Source organism: Oryzias latipes, chromosome 1 (assembly GCF_002234675.1).
Source record: "Oryzias latipes chromosome 1, ASM223467v1".
NCBI lineage: Eukaryota > Metazoa > Chordata > Actinopteri > Beloniformes > Adrianichthyidae > Oryzias > Oryzias latipes.
Window position 1 is genome coordinate 10992985 of NC_019859.2, and position 13368 is coordinate 11006352.

General features: G+C 41.5%; 1 protein-coding gene across 1 annotated transcript; it reads left to right on the forward strand.

Annotated features, from left to right (window-relative positions):
- The first annotated feature begins 1351 nt into the window (after window positions 1-1351).
- Window positions 1352-12887, forward strand: LOC101164209. The gene is made up of 17 exons (XM_011474421.3): window positions 1352-1826; window positions 2065-2223; window positions 2296-2414; window positions 3696-3879; window positions 4506-4618; window positions 4693-5785; window positions 7463-7587; window positions 7885-8140; window positions 8934-9058; window positions 9160-9256; window positions 9371-9493; window positions 9748-9920; window positions 10471-10568; window positions 10853-10980; window positions 11106-11286; window positions 12089-12233; window positions 12517-12887. The coding sequence occupies exons 1-17, from the start codon at window positions 1406-1408 to the stop codon at window positions 12589-12591; spliced, it is 3615 nt and encodes a 1204-aa protein (XP_011472723.1). The 5' UTR covers window positions 1352-1405; the 3' UTR covers window positions 12592-12887.
- The last annotated feature ends 481 nt before the right edge of the window (window positions 12888-13368 follow it).

Genomic DNA, 13368 nt, shown 5'->3' on the forward strand with positions numbered 1-13368 from the left:
TTATTTTGCATGTTGAGGCCAAAAACCGTCTTAAAAATGAGTGCATCTACAGCCTCGACCATGAAGCCTGAAATGCACATTGAGGAAGAACGTAGCTTATTTATGACTGATTTTCCTATTAGCTATTTTATTTATTTAGCAAAAAAAAAATCCATCAAATATTTGCAAAAGCTGCAATACCACGCCAAAAGTATCTCAACCAATTAGTCATGCTCTTTTCTTACTCACTGTTTCAGGAAACAAACAATAACTGAGCACATGTTGGGCGAAACACATTTCCTGAAAGGTTTATTTGTCATTTGGCGGTGTGATATTACCTGGGTGATGATAATAGCAGAGAGTTGTGTTGCTGTCTGGGTGTGGGAGTCAAATAAATGAAGCGTTTCACTTGGCAGTAATTCAAAGCCATTATGTGTGACCTCTCATGGTTTCTCATATCGCTGTGAGTTGTTGTGAATGAATACTCAGCGGTATAGGAGTTTCCTCGTGAGTCATTGAGTTCCTGTGTTTTTATTTTATCCTGACAGAACAGTCTGACCTACAATCTAAAACTGTTTGAGATTGTTAGGCGGTAACTCTGGTTCTTATGGTCTTTTCTAAATAGAATTTTATAAAATTTGAAGCATTTTAGTCATATATGCAATTGATGCAATTTTTTATATGTTGTTTTTTAGTTTCTAGTATAAAACCTTATTCTCTATTATGGGAAAAAGAACAGGGTTGGGGGTGGGGTTATATACATATTTCCAAAATTTCATTTCTTTTCATTTCCACAAAATAACAAAAATAAAAGCTATTGAAGAAGCAAACAAATCTCTCTTTCTCTCTCTCCATCCATCCATCCATCCATCCATCCATCCATCCATCCATCTCTCTCTTTTTCTGTCCCAAAAGGGATAAAGTGGGTTAAGAATATGGATGGGTGGAGATTTCTGCAATATAGTATAGGAGTATTTTTTTATGGTTTACATCAAAGATTTTAAGTTAACAATAACCCAATCAAGACACATATTTAATTCCCATTTGTATGCAAATATTCAGTTCACCATAACACAATAGGGAAAAAAGAATAAAATATGTTAAGGGACTAATTTGAATTGTATTTTAAGGCTTTGCCATTAAAAACGGCTTTTTGTGCAATTAAATTTTGAGGAAAAAACAAAGAAAATAATGGAAAAATGCAATAAAAATTGATGTATTGTCATTTAAAAATATTAAAAATATACATGTGTATTTTTTCCCCGATGAAAACTATTTCTGACTATTTTATTTTTTCTGGCGTTTTCTTTTAGTAGGTCACCTGCTGCTTTTTGATTGGCTGGTGCTTAACGAGTCTTAATTAATCGGCCGACATCCACCTGGCGCGTTAGAGCGCACATTGGCCTAAAACGAAAGCCAAACGGTGATGTCTTGCAAAAAGAAAAGAGGAATTCTTTTAATTTTATTGTTGGGTATTAGTTATTTTTATACATTCCAACGTTGCTGTGCAGTAAGTTTAGGTCAAAGGAAAGATGCTTCAAGCGCCCAGAGAGCTCAAAAGTCGACCAGAAGGACAGAACAAGACATCCACCGACAGCTGGGGCCGCTTCCGGCGGGCGGGCCGGTTACCGGACGACCCACGCGGCGTGAACCCAGACGAATAGGCCACCCTGAGCTCCACCAGGCCCTCGCTGCCCCACCGAGGAAACCAATTCACGCAGACGGGCCGGAAGTCGTTGAATCTGATGTCGGGCTGAACGGCTCGTCGTGGACCCTCGGTGAAGTCCTAACGGAGCGGAAGCCCCCACCGGCGCACCCGGAAGACGGATATCAAGCAGATTTTACAGGTTAAAGTCAAAAACAATAAATAAATAAATAAATAATAACAAAAAAAACAAAAAAAAAACGACTGCTGCTGCTGAATTAACGGGGTCGGCTTCATCAACTTTGAAGCGAACAAAAACACGCAAATGTAAATTGTTTGCCAAAGTGCATTCTGGGTAATGTAGGCATCAAGGTGGTTGTAGACGGCGTTTGTGGGTCTGCAGCGCTTAACATTCCAGTCAATTTTATTTTATTGTTTAGGTTTTTCTGAAATCCAAGGGGAGGTTTTGGGCCTTTCCTCTGACTCCAGTCCACATTTCTCTGAGTGGGAGGCCATGAAGCCTGAGGTGGAGTGTGATGACACCTTCATGATCTTCTCTGCCTCTGGTCATGGATTACTGCACTTGCTAGTGGACAGAAGTAAGTAGTCAAAGACTGTTTAAATGAAATAATTTGATTGTTATTCATAGAAAAATTCCCTTGTTTCTGCAGACGAAGCCACGCCCATTTCCATCTTTCAGTTGCCGGCTGACTGTGGTTACTCCGTCAGAACTTCGTGGCGTGATCTGGAGATGATGGTGCCGTATGATGGATGTTATGTCATTCAGGAGGTATTGGCCTTTTTGTCATGTCCTAGGTCAGGGGTCAGCAACCTGCGGCTCTTTCTACCCTTCTGTTATGGCTCTTATTCGAGAAGTATAATGTTTTTAATGTTAAAAAGTGAAGCATTTTTCAGACAAAGTGCATCAAGCAAAACTGAAGTCAGATAAGTCGATATTTAATCAATTCATTCTCAAACAGTTGAAGCACAGTATGTCCCTCTGCTAGGCTCCATACCAAAACTTGTAGACAGATTTTTTTGCACAGAAAATCAATTGCAGGGTCAGTAAGCACAAGGATGATTTTCATTTTGTTCTCTTCTTTTTAATTATTTCGTCTGAAAAATCTGTTATGGGTCACTTAATTGGCTCTGATTTAATTTTAGTTAAACTGTAAAACTGTATTTCTTATCACAGCCGTCATTACTCTACATTTTCTGAATTCGGATGGTCCTATGGTTTATTTTGAAAGGCAGTCGTATGCCCCTCTGTTAAGTTATCTATTTAAAGAGACAATTTTGTCGTTTATATTATACTGGTATGAATTGAAACCAGCGTCTTTTTTTTCCCTTAAGGTTGAACAGAGACTTTGTGGCTCCTACTGGGTTGTAGAGAATGAGAATTAAAAGTAAACGGTGATAAGAGCAATAAACAAACATTGAAATAAAAAATATTTCATTTTTTTTAAAGGATTAATAATCTAATTTAAATTTATAAAATGGATAAATCAACGCAATAGAAAATAAATGAATACAATAATACAAGTAGTCAAATTAGCAAAAAGCCATGTTAAAAATGAGTCTTGAGCCATTTTTTTTTTTTTTTTTTAAAGCAACTATGTTCTCTGCAGCTCTCAGCTCCTCTGGCAGACTGTTTGACAAACGAGGGCCAAAGGGCTGAAAGATGCCTCTCCGTAGGTTTTGGCTTTTACAGCTGAAATGGTTAGACCAGAGCCAGAGGATCTTTGTCCGCGAGGGCTCATATTTGACTAAAAGATTTAATAGATAAGAAGGCGCAAGACTGTTAAGACTTTTAAAAACTGTTAAAAGTATATTTAAAACAGTCCTGAAGCATATGGGGAGCCAATGCAGAGATTTTAAAATTGGAGTGATATGAACCCGCCTCCTGGTTTTGGTGAGAACTTCTGCAGCAGAATTCTGGAGAAGCTGAAGATTCTTAATGTTAGATTTTGGAAGACCAGCAAGCAGGGCGTTGCAATAACCAATTCTACTGATGACAAAAGCATGTATTAGCATCTCCATTATTGGCCCCTCTCTGTTCCCTCCCTGTTAGAATGGCAGTTATGTGCTGCCCATGCAGTGGTTGAGCACCTCACTGAAGCTGTCGTGTCCAGTGAAGATGTCCACAGCCGCCCCCATGGTCTCCCTGTTCACCCCCTCGGTTTTCTGCTCCGCTTTTGGCATGGCGGTACAGATTCCTTGGCAGGAGCGTGATCAGCCAGCGCTCGGTGTCGTAGGTGAGCTGTTCCCTCAAAGATGAACACCTTTTGATTTATTGCATCTGTTTAAAGACCCACTTCAGTCCTCGTTTGATGTTTTTTAAAAGCATTCCCAGTGGTCTTAATTATGACTGACGTTTTTGAGGACCTAATTTCTGCAAAACGACTATTTCATTAAAATTCTCCCAAGTGGGGTTGGCACTGTTGGCATCCTGCCCCCACATCCCGTCATCCATCTGTAAACATGCTCTCCTGCTAGCTTAAAGTCCTTCACAACCCCAACCTAACATTACCGCTGGCGAGCAAAATTGCAGCTATCCAGCTGTACAGATTTGTGCCAAATACCAGCTCAGACGGGGAAAATAAAGACGTACACGTATCTATTTGTCTGCAAGTGGATGAATAAGAATGGAGCGGAGATTCACAACGATTTCAATAAAGAAATACAAAAGAATAAAATTTTTAGCTCAATTTTGTTGGGCTATCAGAAAAATGCTGCGAAAACATGTTAAACATCATTTTCATTGGAGTGTGTATTTTTAGCTGTTGCACTTGTTACTACAAATTGGAGCTGTTGTGTAGACTTTAAAAAAGTGTAAAGTATCACGTTTTGTTTTCTCATCTTATACACTACATTTTTATAGTCGATGGCGCTTGGGGCCCCTTTGTGTCAGACCTTTGTGCCTTTGAAGTTGACTCCCAACCTCAGGAGCTCACATTCCTCATCTCCCAAAGAGCGCCATGTATCACAGCTGACGTAAGTGATGTCAATTACCCGAGTTGCAGTAGCACAACAACCTCTGCTGACGATATAAGTTTGGTTTCCAACAGGACAGTCTGCGTCTGCAGCTGACGTTGGACGATGAAGAATACGTTCTTTCCTGCCCGGTCGGTCCTGATTTTCCATACTCCCCTTCTCCCCCTCCTCAGTTTCCATTCAGCCCAGACTCCGTCATTCCAGTTTCTACTTCCTCCCTTGCACCCACTTCTCTAACACCAAACCAGGCCCCGTCTGTCCAACTTTCTAACAACCAGCAGTCCTACTACCTCTATGCTGGCCCCCAGAACCATCAATTACCCCAGGACTATGCCTCTGGCCCCCAGTCTGTCAATGCACACAACCCCAGAGTCGATGGTCCTACTGGCCCCCAGCAGAAGTTGCAGTCTCCCTATTTTGACAAGCAGCTGTTCTATCCGCATCCGTTTTTGTTGCAGGGTCCCATTACCCATCAAATGTCTCCGGTTCCGGTAGGCCAGCATCCCTACCCCTTTGTTTTCTATCATCCTGATCCATCATTCTATCAATTGACCTCAGATCCAGCAGGAGAGGCTCTCAAACCTCAAGTTTCTCATCCTGATGCAAATCCACAGACTTATCATCCCGCAATCACTGCGGCACCGGCGACCCAAGCCCCAGCTTTGTACCATCCGCCCCCCTCTGGACCAAAGCAGTCTTTGGGTTCTAAACCTCAAACGAACATATTTTATCCACAAGCTTCCTACTATTCCCACCGGTCAGTTTCCCACACCGCTGCCCGTGTTGCCGCTTCACCCAACAGCCCAACAGCCAGCCCCTCCGACAGCGTCAGGTATCCCCCCGCTCAGCTCTATGCCCACAGTCCTTTCCACCCACACGCTCATCAATCCCCTGCTGGAGAAAGCCCTCAGAACCCAGCAGCTCCACGGAGGATGTGCTTGTCCTCCAGTGATCCTTCCTGCAGCTACCACTCCTATCCTTATTCCTCTCACCCCTTCTACCCACAACAGCCATATTCCTCTTCATCCCACTATCCTCAGACCCCTGTGGCAAATCCTTCCACACCCCCAGCTCAGAACCGTCTACAGACCCCCCACCTGCAGTGTCTGACGGGCAGGATGTTCGTCTTCCTGCCTTACGCTGACCCGCGATCCATCCACATCTTAGGTCAGTATTCGTCTAAACTTTGATGGAAATGTGATTTAAAGTTTGTAGAATATCATGAACTTTAGAATGCCAAAAGCTGAAAGTGTTCAGGTTTTTTTTTTTTAAATGCTGGTTATAAGCAAAACTTTCTTTTATTAAAGCCATTCTACTCTTTGAACTGAATTGTTTTGAGCCTCCAGGGTGCAGAAACGAAGTCGGAATTTAGCAACAAAACACTCTAATTTCATGAAACATTTTGCTTAGTAACAAATGATGAAATCCCTATAAAAAAGATGTTAACTTTGAATATTAAACATTAAACATCACGTGTTGGTGACAGTTTGTCTTTTTTTTTCATTGGGAGTGCAGGAGACTATAAATTGATGAGAGGAGCAATTTTCTTCATTTAAGATGAGGATCAATGATCTTTTGGTTTTGGAGGAAATTCATTTATCTATGAGGGGTGGAACATGAGATTTTTAATGTAACCTTGAATCCCTTCAAGTTATTTGGTGAATTTAGATGTCACTACTGTTAAAATATTTTGTAAGGGGTTATGTTCCAAGTTCTCTGCACTTTGTCAGATCTGCATCCTTTTTCCTCTTTATTTAAAAGCAAATGCTAATAAATAAAAAGACATGGTGTTTAAAAAAACAACCACAATTTAAAGGCTTTTTAGGTTTAAGTGGCTATTGGTGCTAAAACGTGGATACTTTAATTCAATTTTAGGAAAGTTAAAAAGAAAATAATTTGTACATTTCATGCTGAACTTGCTGAAGAAACCATTTCTTCTAAATATTTGCTGCTAACCTATTAGTCATTTTTAGTTTAAATTAGCCAAATTGACCTAGAAAACTTGAGCAAGACAGTTTTAGTTTCCATAAATTATAAAATTGTTTTGATCTTTGAATGCAGTGCATTAGTCTATATTGTCTTTCAGTGTTTTGTATTTTGTTTTATTTTAATCTTGAGCAGAAACTTCCCAACAGAGATGGACCTTTGGGTCTGATTTCAGTAAAAGAGCAAAGGAGATGTGGTTTAAAATGAAAGGTTTCATCTCCAGACAGGATCATTGTTGTTTGTTTTTCTTGCCTCCTGCAGTTGAAACGTTTTTTTTTTTCTCTCAACCAGCAGAGCTCAAATGAGCTGGTAAACGCTGCAGAGCAGTTCTCTCATTCCTTCAAGGTGAAATAAAATCAATTGTGAGATGATGTGGAACGTCCGGACCAGGACCTGTAGAAAATGAATTTTATACTCCAACAGGATGAGTCTCCTGTTTGTTGACCTGAAATGACATTTGGTCCTGAGATGTTCTACTGAATTCAGTTTCTTTATCTTTGATCAGCATTATTTTGTAAACTTTGGGCTCTTTAAAAAAAAAAAGGGTTTTGGAATTTTAAGTGAAAGAAGAGGTCTTGTTCTTTGAGTCTTTGAGTTAAATTTTTTTTTTTTATAATAATCTTACTGAATTATACCTGGCTTGGTGTTCTTTAAAGATGGCAGTGAGGAGTTCACATTAGCTTTTATTCATTTATTTTATGAGAACTTATTATCCTTAGTAATGGGATTCTTTTTGTGACGGTTAACATTCGTAGATTTTTTTTAAGACCCTTTTTGTCTGACTTCATTCATTTGTATAATGTTTTTTCAATGCTTTGATGTAGAACTAACAATCAGAAATGTGTTGTTTTCTCGTAGAGCATCAGAGGACATGGAAGCTCCTGTCAGACATGCCGTCTCACTGTGGGTTTGTGCTGCAGCAGATCAGGGATCACGGGGTTCTGCTCCACTCTCCTCTGCCTGCCTGTCACAGCTACTTCAGAGTGAGTTTCTGCAGAAATGTTGAGCAGAGAGAAAGATGTGTCCAAAGGGAGTCTTGAAAAAATCAGGACTGTTGTTTGTTTTGGGGTGAGACTAAAACTTGAGCAGTTCTGAGTGTTTGCATGTAAAGCAGTGAAAAAACTCCTGTCCGCATGTGATTGATCTCTGAAACAAATGCTGCTATCTGCCGTTTCTGTCTTTAGCTCTGCACTTGTGCAGCTGAGCGTTCTTCCACACAGGACTTGGTAAGAATGCGTGGTTGCTCCTGCAGATTTTTATTGATCTTTCTCTTGCTTTAGACTCCCACCACCATTTCTCTACCTGTACGTTTCTGGGATGGTTCTGTTGGACAGAACAGGACCATGGACCTCGAGTGTCCATATCAGAAGCCTTCTGAAAGTCCTGCGCCAGTTTCTTCTTCTGTCCCTGCTCCACACCAACCCACCAAGGACGAGGGCAGTCAGTCTGGATTTGGGAAATCAGAAGTCTTCTGTTCCTCCCAACAGATGAATATAGCGCTCCCTGCTGGCCCCATTTCAGAAATAATTGTTAAAGGTCTGTATATGGAACTCTCCAAGTTTAGACAGTGGAACAAAAGTGTCCAATTCCAGGCTTCAAGGGCCAGTGTCCTGCTTCTGTTTATACTTTAATTTAATAGAACAGTGTATAAAAAATGGTACAAGTTCCCCCCCCCCCCCCCCCCCCCAAACATTCCAAACAGGAAGTACCTGCTGGTTCCTAGAAGCCAAAATCCCATAGACTTCTATAGAGAAATAAACAGCTGTTACTCATTCTATTGGGCAGAATATCCATTCTTGCTCTACCTTTTTTTTTAACAAGTTCTTGCTAACCCTAATTCTTTTTTGGTTGTTCCAAATTATTCAAGGTATGAACTGACCAATCGGATGCCTCAAATAAAAGTAGGTGGGGCTGTTGGTCCCCATGTCAAACGTTTTATTGACATATTTCGTGTAGCCCACTTTCTAGTGGTAGGGATTTGGACTTCTGACGAGCTCATTCCTCATTGGCAAGAGTGGTTGCCATAGAAACAATACTTGATGATATCTGGCTCCAACAGGGCAGCGTTTATATTGCAAAAAATAAAGGGCAATGGAATTGACTTAATTTTGTTGGAGCTGGAAAGGTTTATGGTTGATGTTGTACCTGCTCAGTCCAGTTCTCGTGTACAGTCAGAGGAAACCGTATCCAGGTTTGACAGAGTGACAGTGGCCCTGAAGGAGTCTGGTTTGAGCACATGAGTTGGTATTTAAATGAGAACTCTGCTTTAAATTCCACATCAGCGTTTCAACATTTACTGAATTAAATCCTGTATTTCCTTACATTTCAGACGCCAGAGGAAATCGGATCACTCTCAATGACCAAAAGGACTGTGGTTATTATATAAACAAGGGCAAAGATGGCAAAACCCATCTGATTTATCAGTTACATTCACATTGTCATCAGAGTGTGGAGGCAAGTATTGACTCAAATCTCACACTGTGGACATGACCTTTTGCTCACATGACGATTCCTATCCACCTATTAACTCTTGTATTGATGTTTTCCGCTACAAGGGTGAAATGCATGTCATTAGTGTCATCTACATCACCGAAAATGGACAAAAGGAGGCTCAGTTTTCCTGTCCGGTTGTGATCCCGAGGTCCGGACAGGGTGGGTGGAATTGGTTTTCTCTCCAGATGGATGTTTGGTTTGCCCAAAGCTGTTCCCTTAGGGCTGGTTGTAGATATTTCAACTGTGTCTGACATTTGTGCTGCTGCCCCTCAGAGTGCAACCTTCACAGCGAATACCGTCTCCCCTGTGGGTCTGGCTCCATAACCCAGACACAGTGCCTCTCCATGGGCTGCTGCTTCAACAAGCACCCCTTTGAGTGCTATTACCCCATGGAAGGTGAGCTGCCCTCCGGTTCCCGCCTCTTGGCTTTGTTTGAGCCATTACTGCTACAGATGCGAGTCATGCAGTTGGTGAATTTGTGTCGAATAAAATTTAGGACGAACATGCCGCCATCCAAGCTGGTATTGAGTGAAAGGCTGTAAGACACTTTGGCTCTCATTATCAATCGCCTCCTGAGATTTTTGACCTTTTTGTTACCTGACCTTTTCATATCGGTGCATCTGCTTGTGTGTTTCTGCCCCCTTTTTCAGAGTGCACTATTGACCGTCGCATGGTCTTCTCTGTGCCCGCCTCCATCACGGACCCCCCTCTGTCTCCTGCTCTGCTGGTCGCTGCCAACAACTCCACCTGCAAACCTCAGAAAGTGACCTCTGAGTACGCCCTGTTCAATATCCCCATGGACGGCTGTGGGATGCGCCGGATGGTGAGAATTAGACTGAAAATGTCAGAACTTGCTGGGAACCGACGAGGATATGACCTTCATTAGTCACTCGACTGATATTGCATTTGTGTTGAAGAAATTCTTCACATCCATGAAAACAGTTGAGTTGTTTTTTTTTAAATAAAATAAAAACTGGTTTATAAATGAGCTAAATGTGTTCCAGGTGAAAGAACAGTTCAATAGAAAAAAATAAATTTATTGATCCTAAACCCATGCTCTGAGAACGGCAGATAAATGACACTAAGAATACTCCTAAAAAAAAAACTTAAAACGTAAGAAATCAATGACAAATGAATATTTTGTGTTTGGAGCATTTCTGAATAAGCAGTTTATTTTGGGTTGGCATGACAACCCTTTAACACCAGGGCTGTCTTGGTGATGGCACAATAAAGCACGCTCTCTATACTACCATTTCCAGAAGTTTTTTTGTCTTTTTCTGAGAGTTTCAGACCTGAAAGTTTTGGCAAATCCAGTTTGATCCCTGGCAAGTAAAGTATTTTTAGTTTTTGACTTCTCCATTGTGCTCTTACAGATGGTGGGGAAAACACTGGTCTACATGCTGGAGATCACCAACATGATACAAGCAGTCAGCCTCAACTATGGTACCATCACGAGGGAGTCTCCCATCAGGTTTGTGTATCTTTCTATCTGTAACTTTGTGTTTATTACAGCCAGTGGCTTTAATAGATGAATGCTGCTGTCACTGTGCAGGACTCTATGGATGATGTAATACCTGATGTTCTTATGATTAAAGTTTGTATTTGCTTGTTAAAAATTAATTTTCCTACAACTCTCAACTAAAATGTGATTTGTCGTCTCTCTCTCCCCCTCAGCAAATTCTTGTTTGTTAAATCCATCTGTTAGCATTACTCAATCTTTGTCTTCCTGCTGTCACGTGTTACAATCGTTTTCAGGCTGTTCGTGGAGTGCAGGTACTCACCCGGAACAGTTCTTTCTGTGAGCTACGTGGTGAAAACGCCCTCTTTTGGCCCTGACGTTCATACCCAGGGGGTGTTTGGAGTCCAGCTCAGGATATCTAAAGGTTCATTTACTGATAATTCTATCATCTGAGGAGCAGAGGAAACAATTGACTTATAAATATGTGGGCTGTCTGATGTGCTGTAAATATAGTAATAAATAACCTTCAGTTTGTGCTCCTCTTTTTAGATGCTCAGTACACGAGCTACCACCCACAGTATCACCAGCCCCTGCGCATGTTGCTGGGGAAACCTCTCCATTTGGAAGTGCGGCTCCTCAACTCCCCAGATCCCAGTTTGGTGCTGCTGGTGCACTTCTGCGTGGCCTACCCCCGCTCTGGAAAAGCTGTGTGGGTGCTGCTCTACAATGGGTATGCTGGAACATCTTTTGACTGTTCAGAAGGGCTTTAAAAAGACACCAAAAAATGCTGATGTTTCTGCAGAAACCATCCGATGAGACCTCATCTGATGGCATAAATGCACACCACGGACTGTTTGATATTGTTGGTATACGTGCACAAACATGCGGTTTTTATTTTTTAACGTCTCATCTACTGGAAAAGGGTTCCTGTGGTCTTTAAATTATGATTGTCATTTTTAGCCAAAGTCCAAATCTATTGTTACTAGGACATAGTTTCTTTAGAGCGGCAGCAGTTCATCAGAACATCTCCAAGCTGTGGGTTGGAGTAAGCCTCCCTCATTTCCCATCATCCCATTGTTTACATGCCGTCCCGCTAGCTTACAGCCCTTCGCTACCCCAAGCTAACGTTAATGGTGCAACGAAAAGGCAAGCGATATTTTGAGCTATCCACCTGTACAGTTTTGAGCCAGATACCAGCTCAGACAAGGAAAACTAAGACATTCACGGATCTAGTCCTCTTGAAGTGGATGTATCAGAATAGACCAGAGCATGGAGCTTGTGGCCTGCCAACTGTAGATTTTGTGTAACTACAAGCTTCTCCAAACAGCATTTTCTTTCATCTGCTCCTGATTCACGATTTGAATATAGAAATGAGCTTTTTACCTAATATTCTGTCTGCCAACATGAGGAAAAATGCTACATGTTAAAAACACCACAAAACACTATGTATCGGAGTGGCTCTTTAAACTACAGACAAAAGTTTTTTTTTGTTCTTTTTCACCTGCAGTTGATATTATAACATGAATTTTCAGATGTCCCAATCCCTTGGACCCATCCCCATCAAAGACGGTCCTGTCTGGCCCTAAACCACCAACTCCTCAGAGTCAGACCCGTCGCTTCACCATCACCACCTTCCAGTTCCTCCCTGCTGCCGATTACAAGGACATGGATGAGGAGGTTAGAAGAAACCTCTTAGATCTGTGAAAAGGAACTTCTTCTGCCCCTTTAAAAAACAAAAAAAACCATCGGAACAATTGGTGTTCCTCCATTGTCTTGTGATGCTTTGATTTCTCCTTTCAGCGGTTTGACTAGAAATGTGGAAATCGATTTCCACTGAACTTATCTGGAAATGTGATAATGAATCTTCCCCATTTCTGATGCGTCGAAGTGAAACGCTGCTATTCGGCTTTAATCACAGTTGAATCAACAGTAACTTTGTGATCTGTTTCTCATCTTGCAGATCTACTTCATGTGTTCGACTGAAATCTGCTCTCCGCATGAAGGCCCCTGTGTTGAAGGATGCTTTGGACGTTGATGGTACAGATCTAGACGGAATACCGATCATAAACAGCCTGAGACTCGGTGGTAGCTCCACTTCCATCTGACAGCAGGACCATATTTAAATGATGATGTCTGAATAATTGACATGGAGCAACTTCCTGTTTTTTAGACTTCAGTTGGAATATTGAGGTTAGAAGTTGGTTAACATATGGTGGGTTATCGAATACTTGTAACAGATATTTCAAATGTCTGTTAACAAAAGGATCTATTTTTTTTCTGGTGATCAATCCCTCCTATAACCATTAATAAAATCTCTTACATTAACACTGATGCTGGTTTTTTTTCTTTCTAATATAATAGATGGATAAACTTTAATGATCCCAAAGGAAATTTCAAGTGGCCAGCTGCCCACGCTTAAAAAAAACAATCATTCCTAAATCAAATAAAAACACAACAAATAGCTAAAAGGATAAAGATAAAAAGCAAATGTGAACAAACGCCTCAAATCAAGTCAAGTTTCCCAGAATTTCAGTCTAATCAAAAAATAAAGTAAAAGCTCTCAACAGTGAGTGGCGTCAGTGGCTCAGGCGGTTGAGCAGGTCGTCCAATGATCGAAGGGTCGGCGTTTCAATCCCCCCTCCCTCCAGCCAACTGTTGTGTCCTTGGGCAAGACACTTCACCCTCCTTGCCTCCAGTCTGGCTCCACTGGTGTGTGAATATGTATGAATGATCCCGGTGATGGTCAGAGGGGCCGTAGGCGCGAAGTGGCAGCCACGCCCCAGTCTGCCCCAGGGCAGCTGTGGCTACAACC

Coding starts and splice junctions, on each gene's coding strand:
- LOC101164209 (XM_011474421.3), top strand. CDS start 1,406: ATGTCTTGCAAAAAGAAAAGAGGAATTCTTTTAATTTTATTGTTGGGT. Junction 2,224..2,295: donor GCACTTGCTAGTGGACAGAA/GTAAGTAGTCAA, acceptor TTGTTTCTGCAG/ACGAAGCCACGCCCATTTCC. Junction 9,059..9,159: donor ATTGTCATCAGAGTGTGGAG/GCAAGTATTGAC, acceptor TTCCGCTACAAG/GGTGAAATGCATGTCATTAG.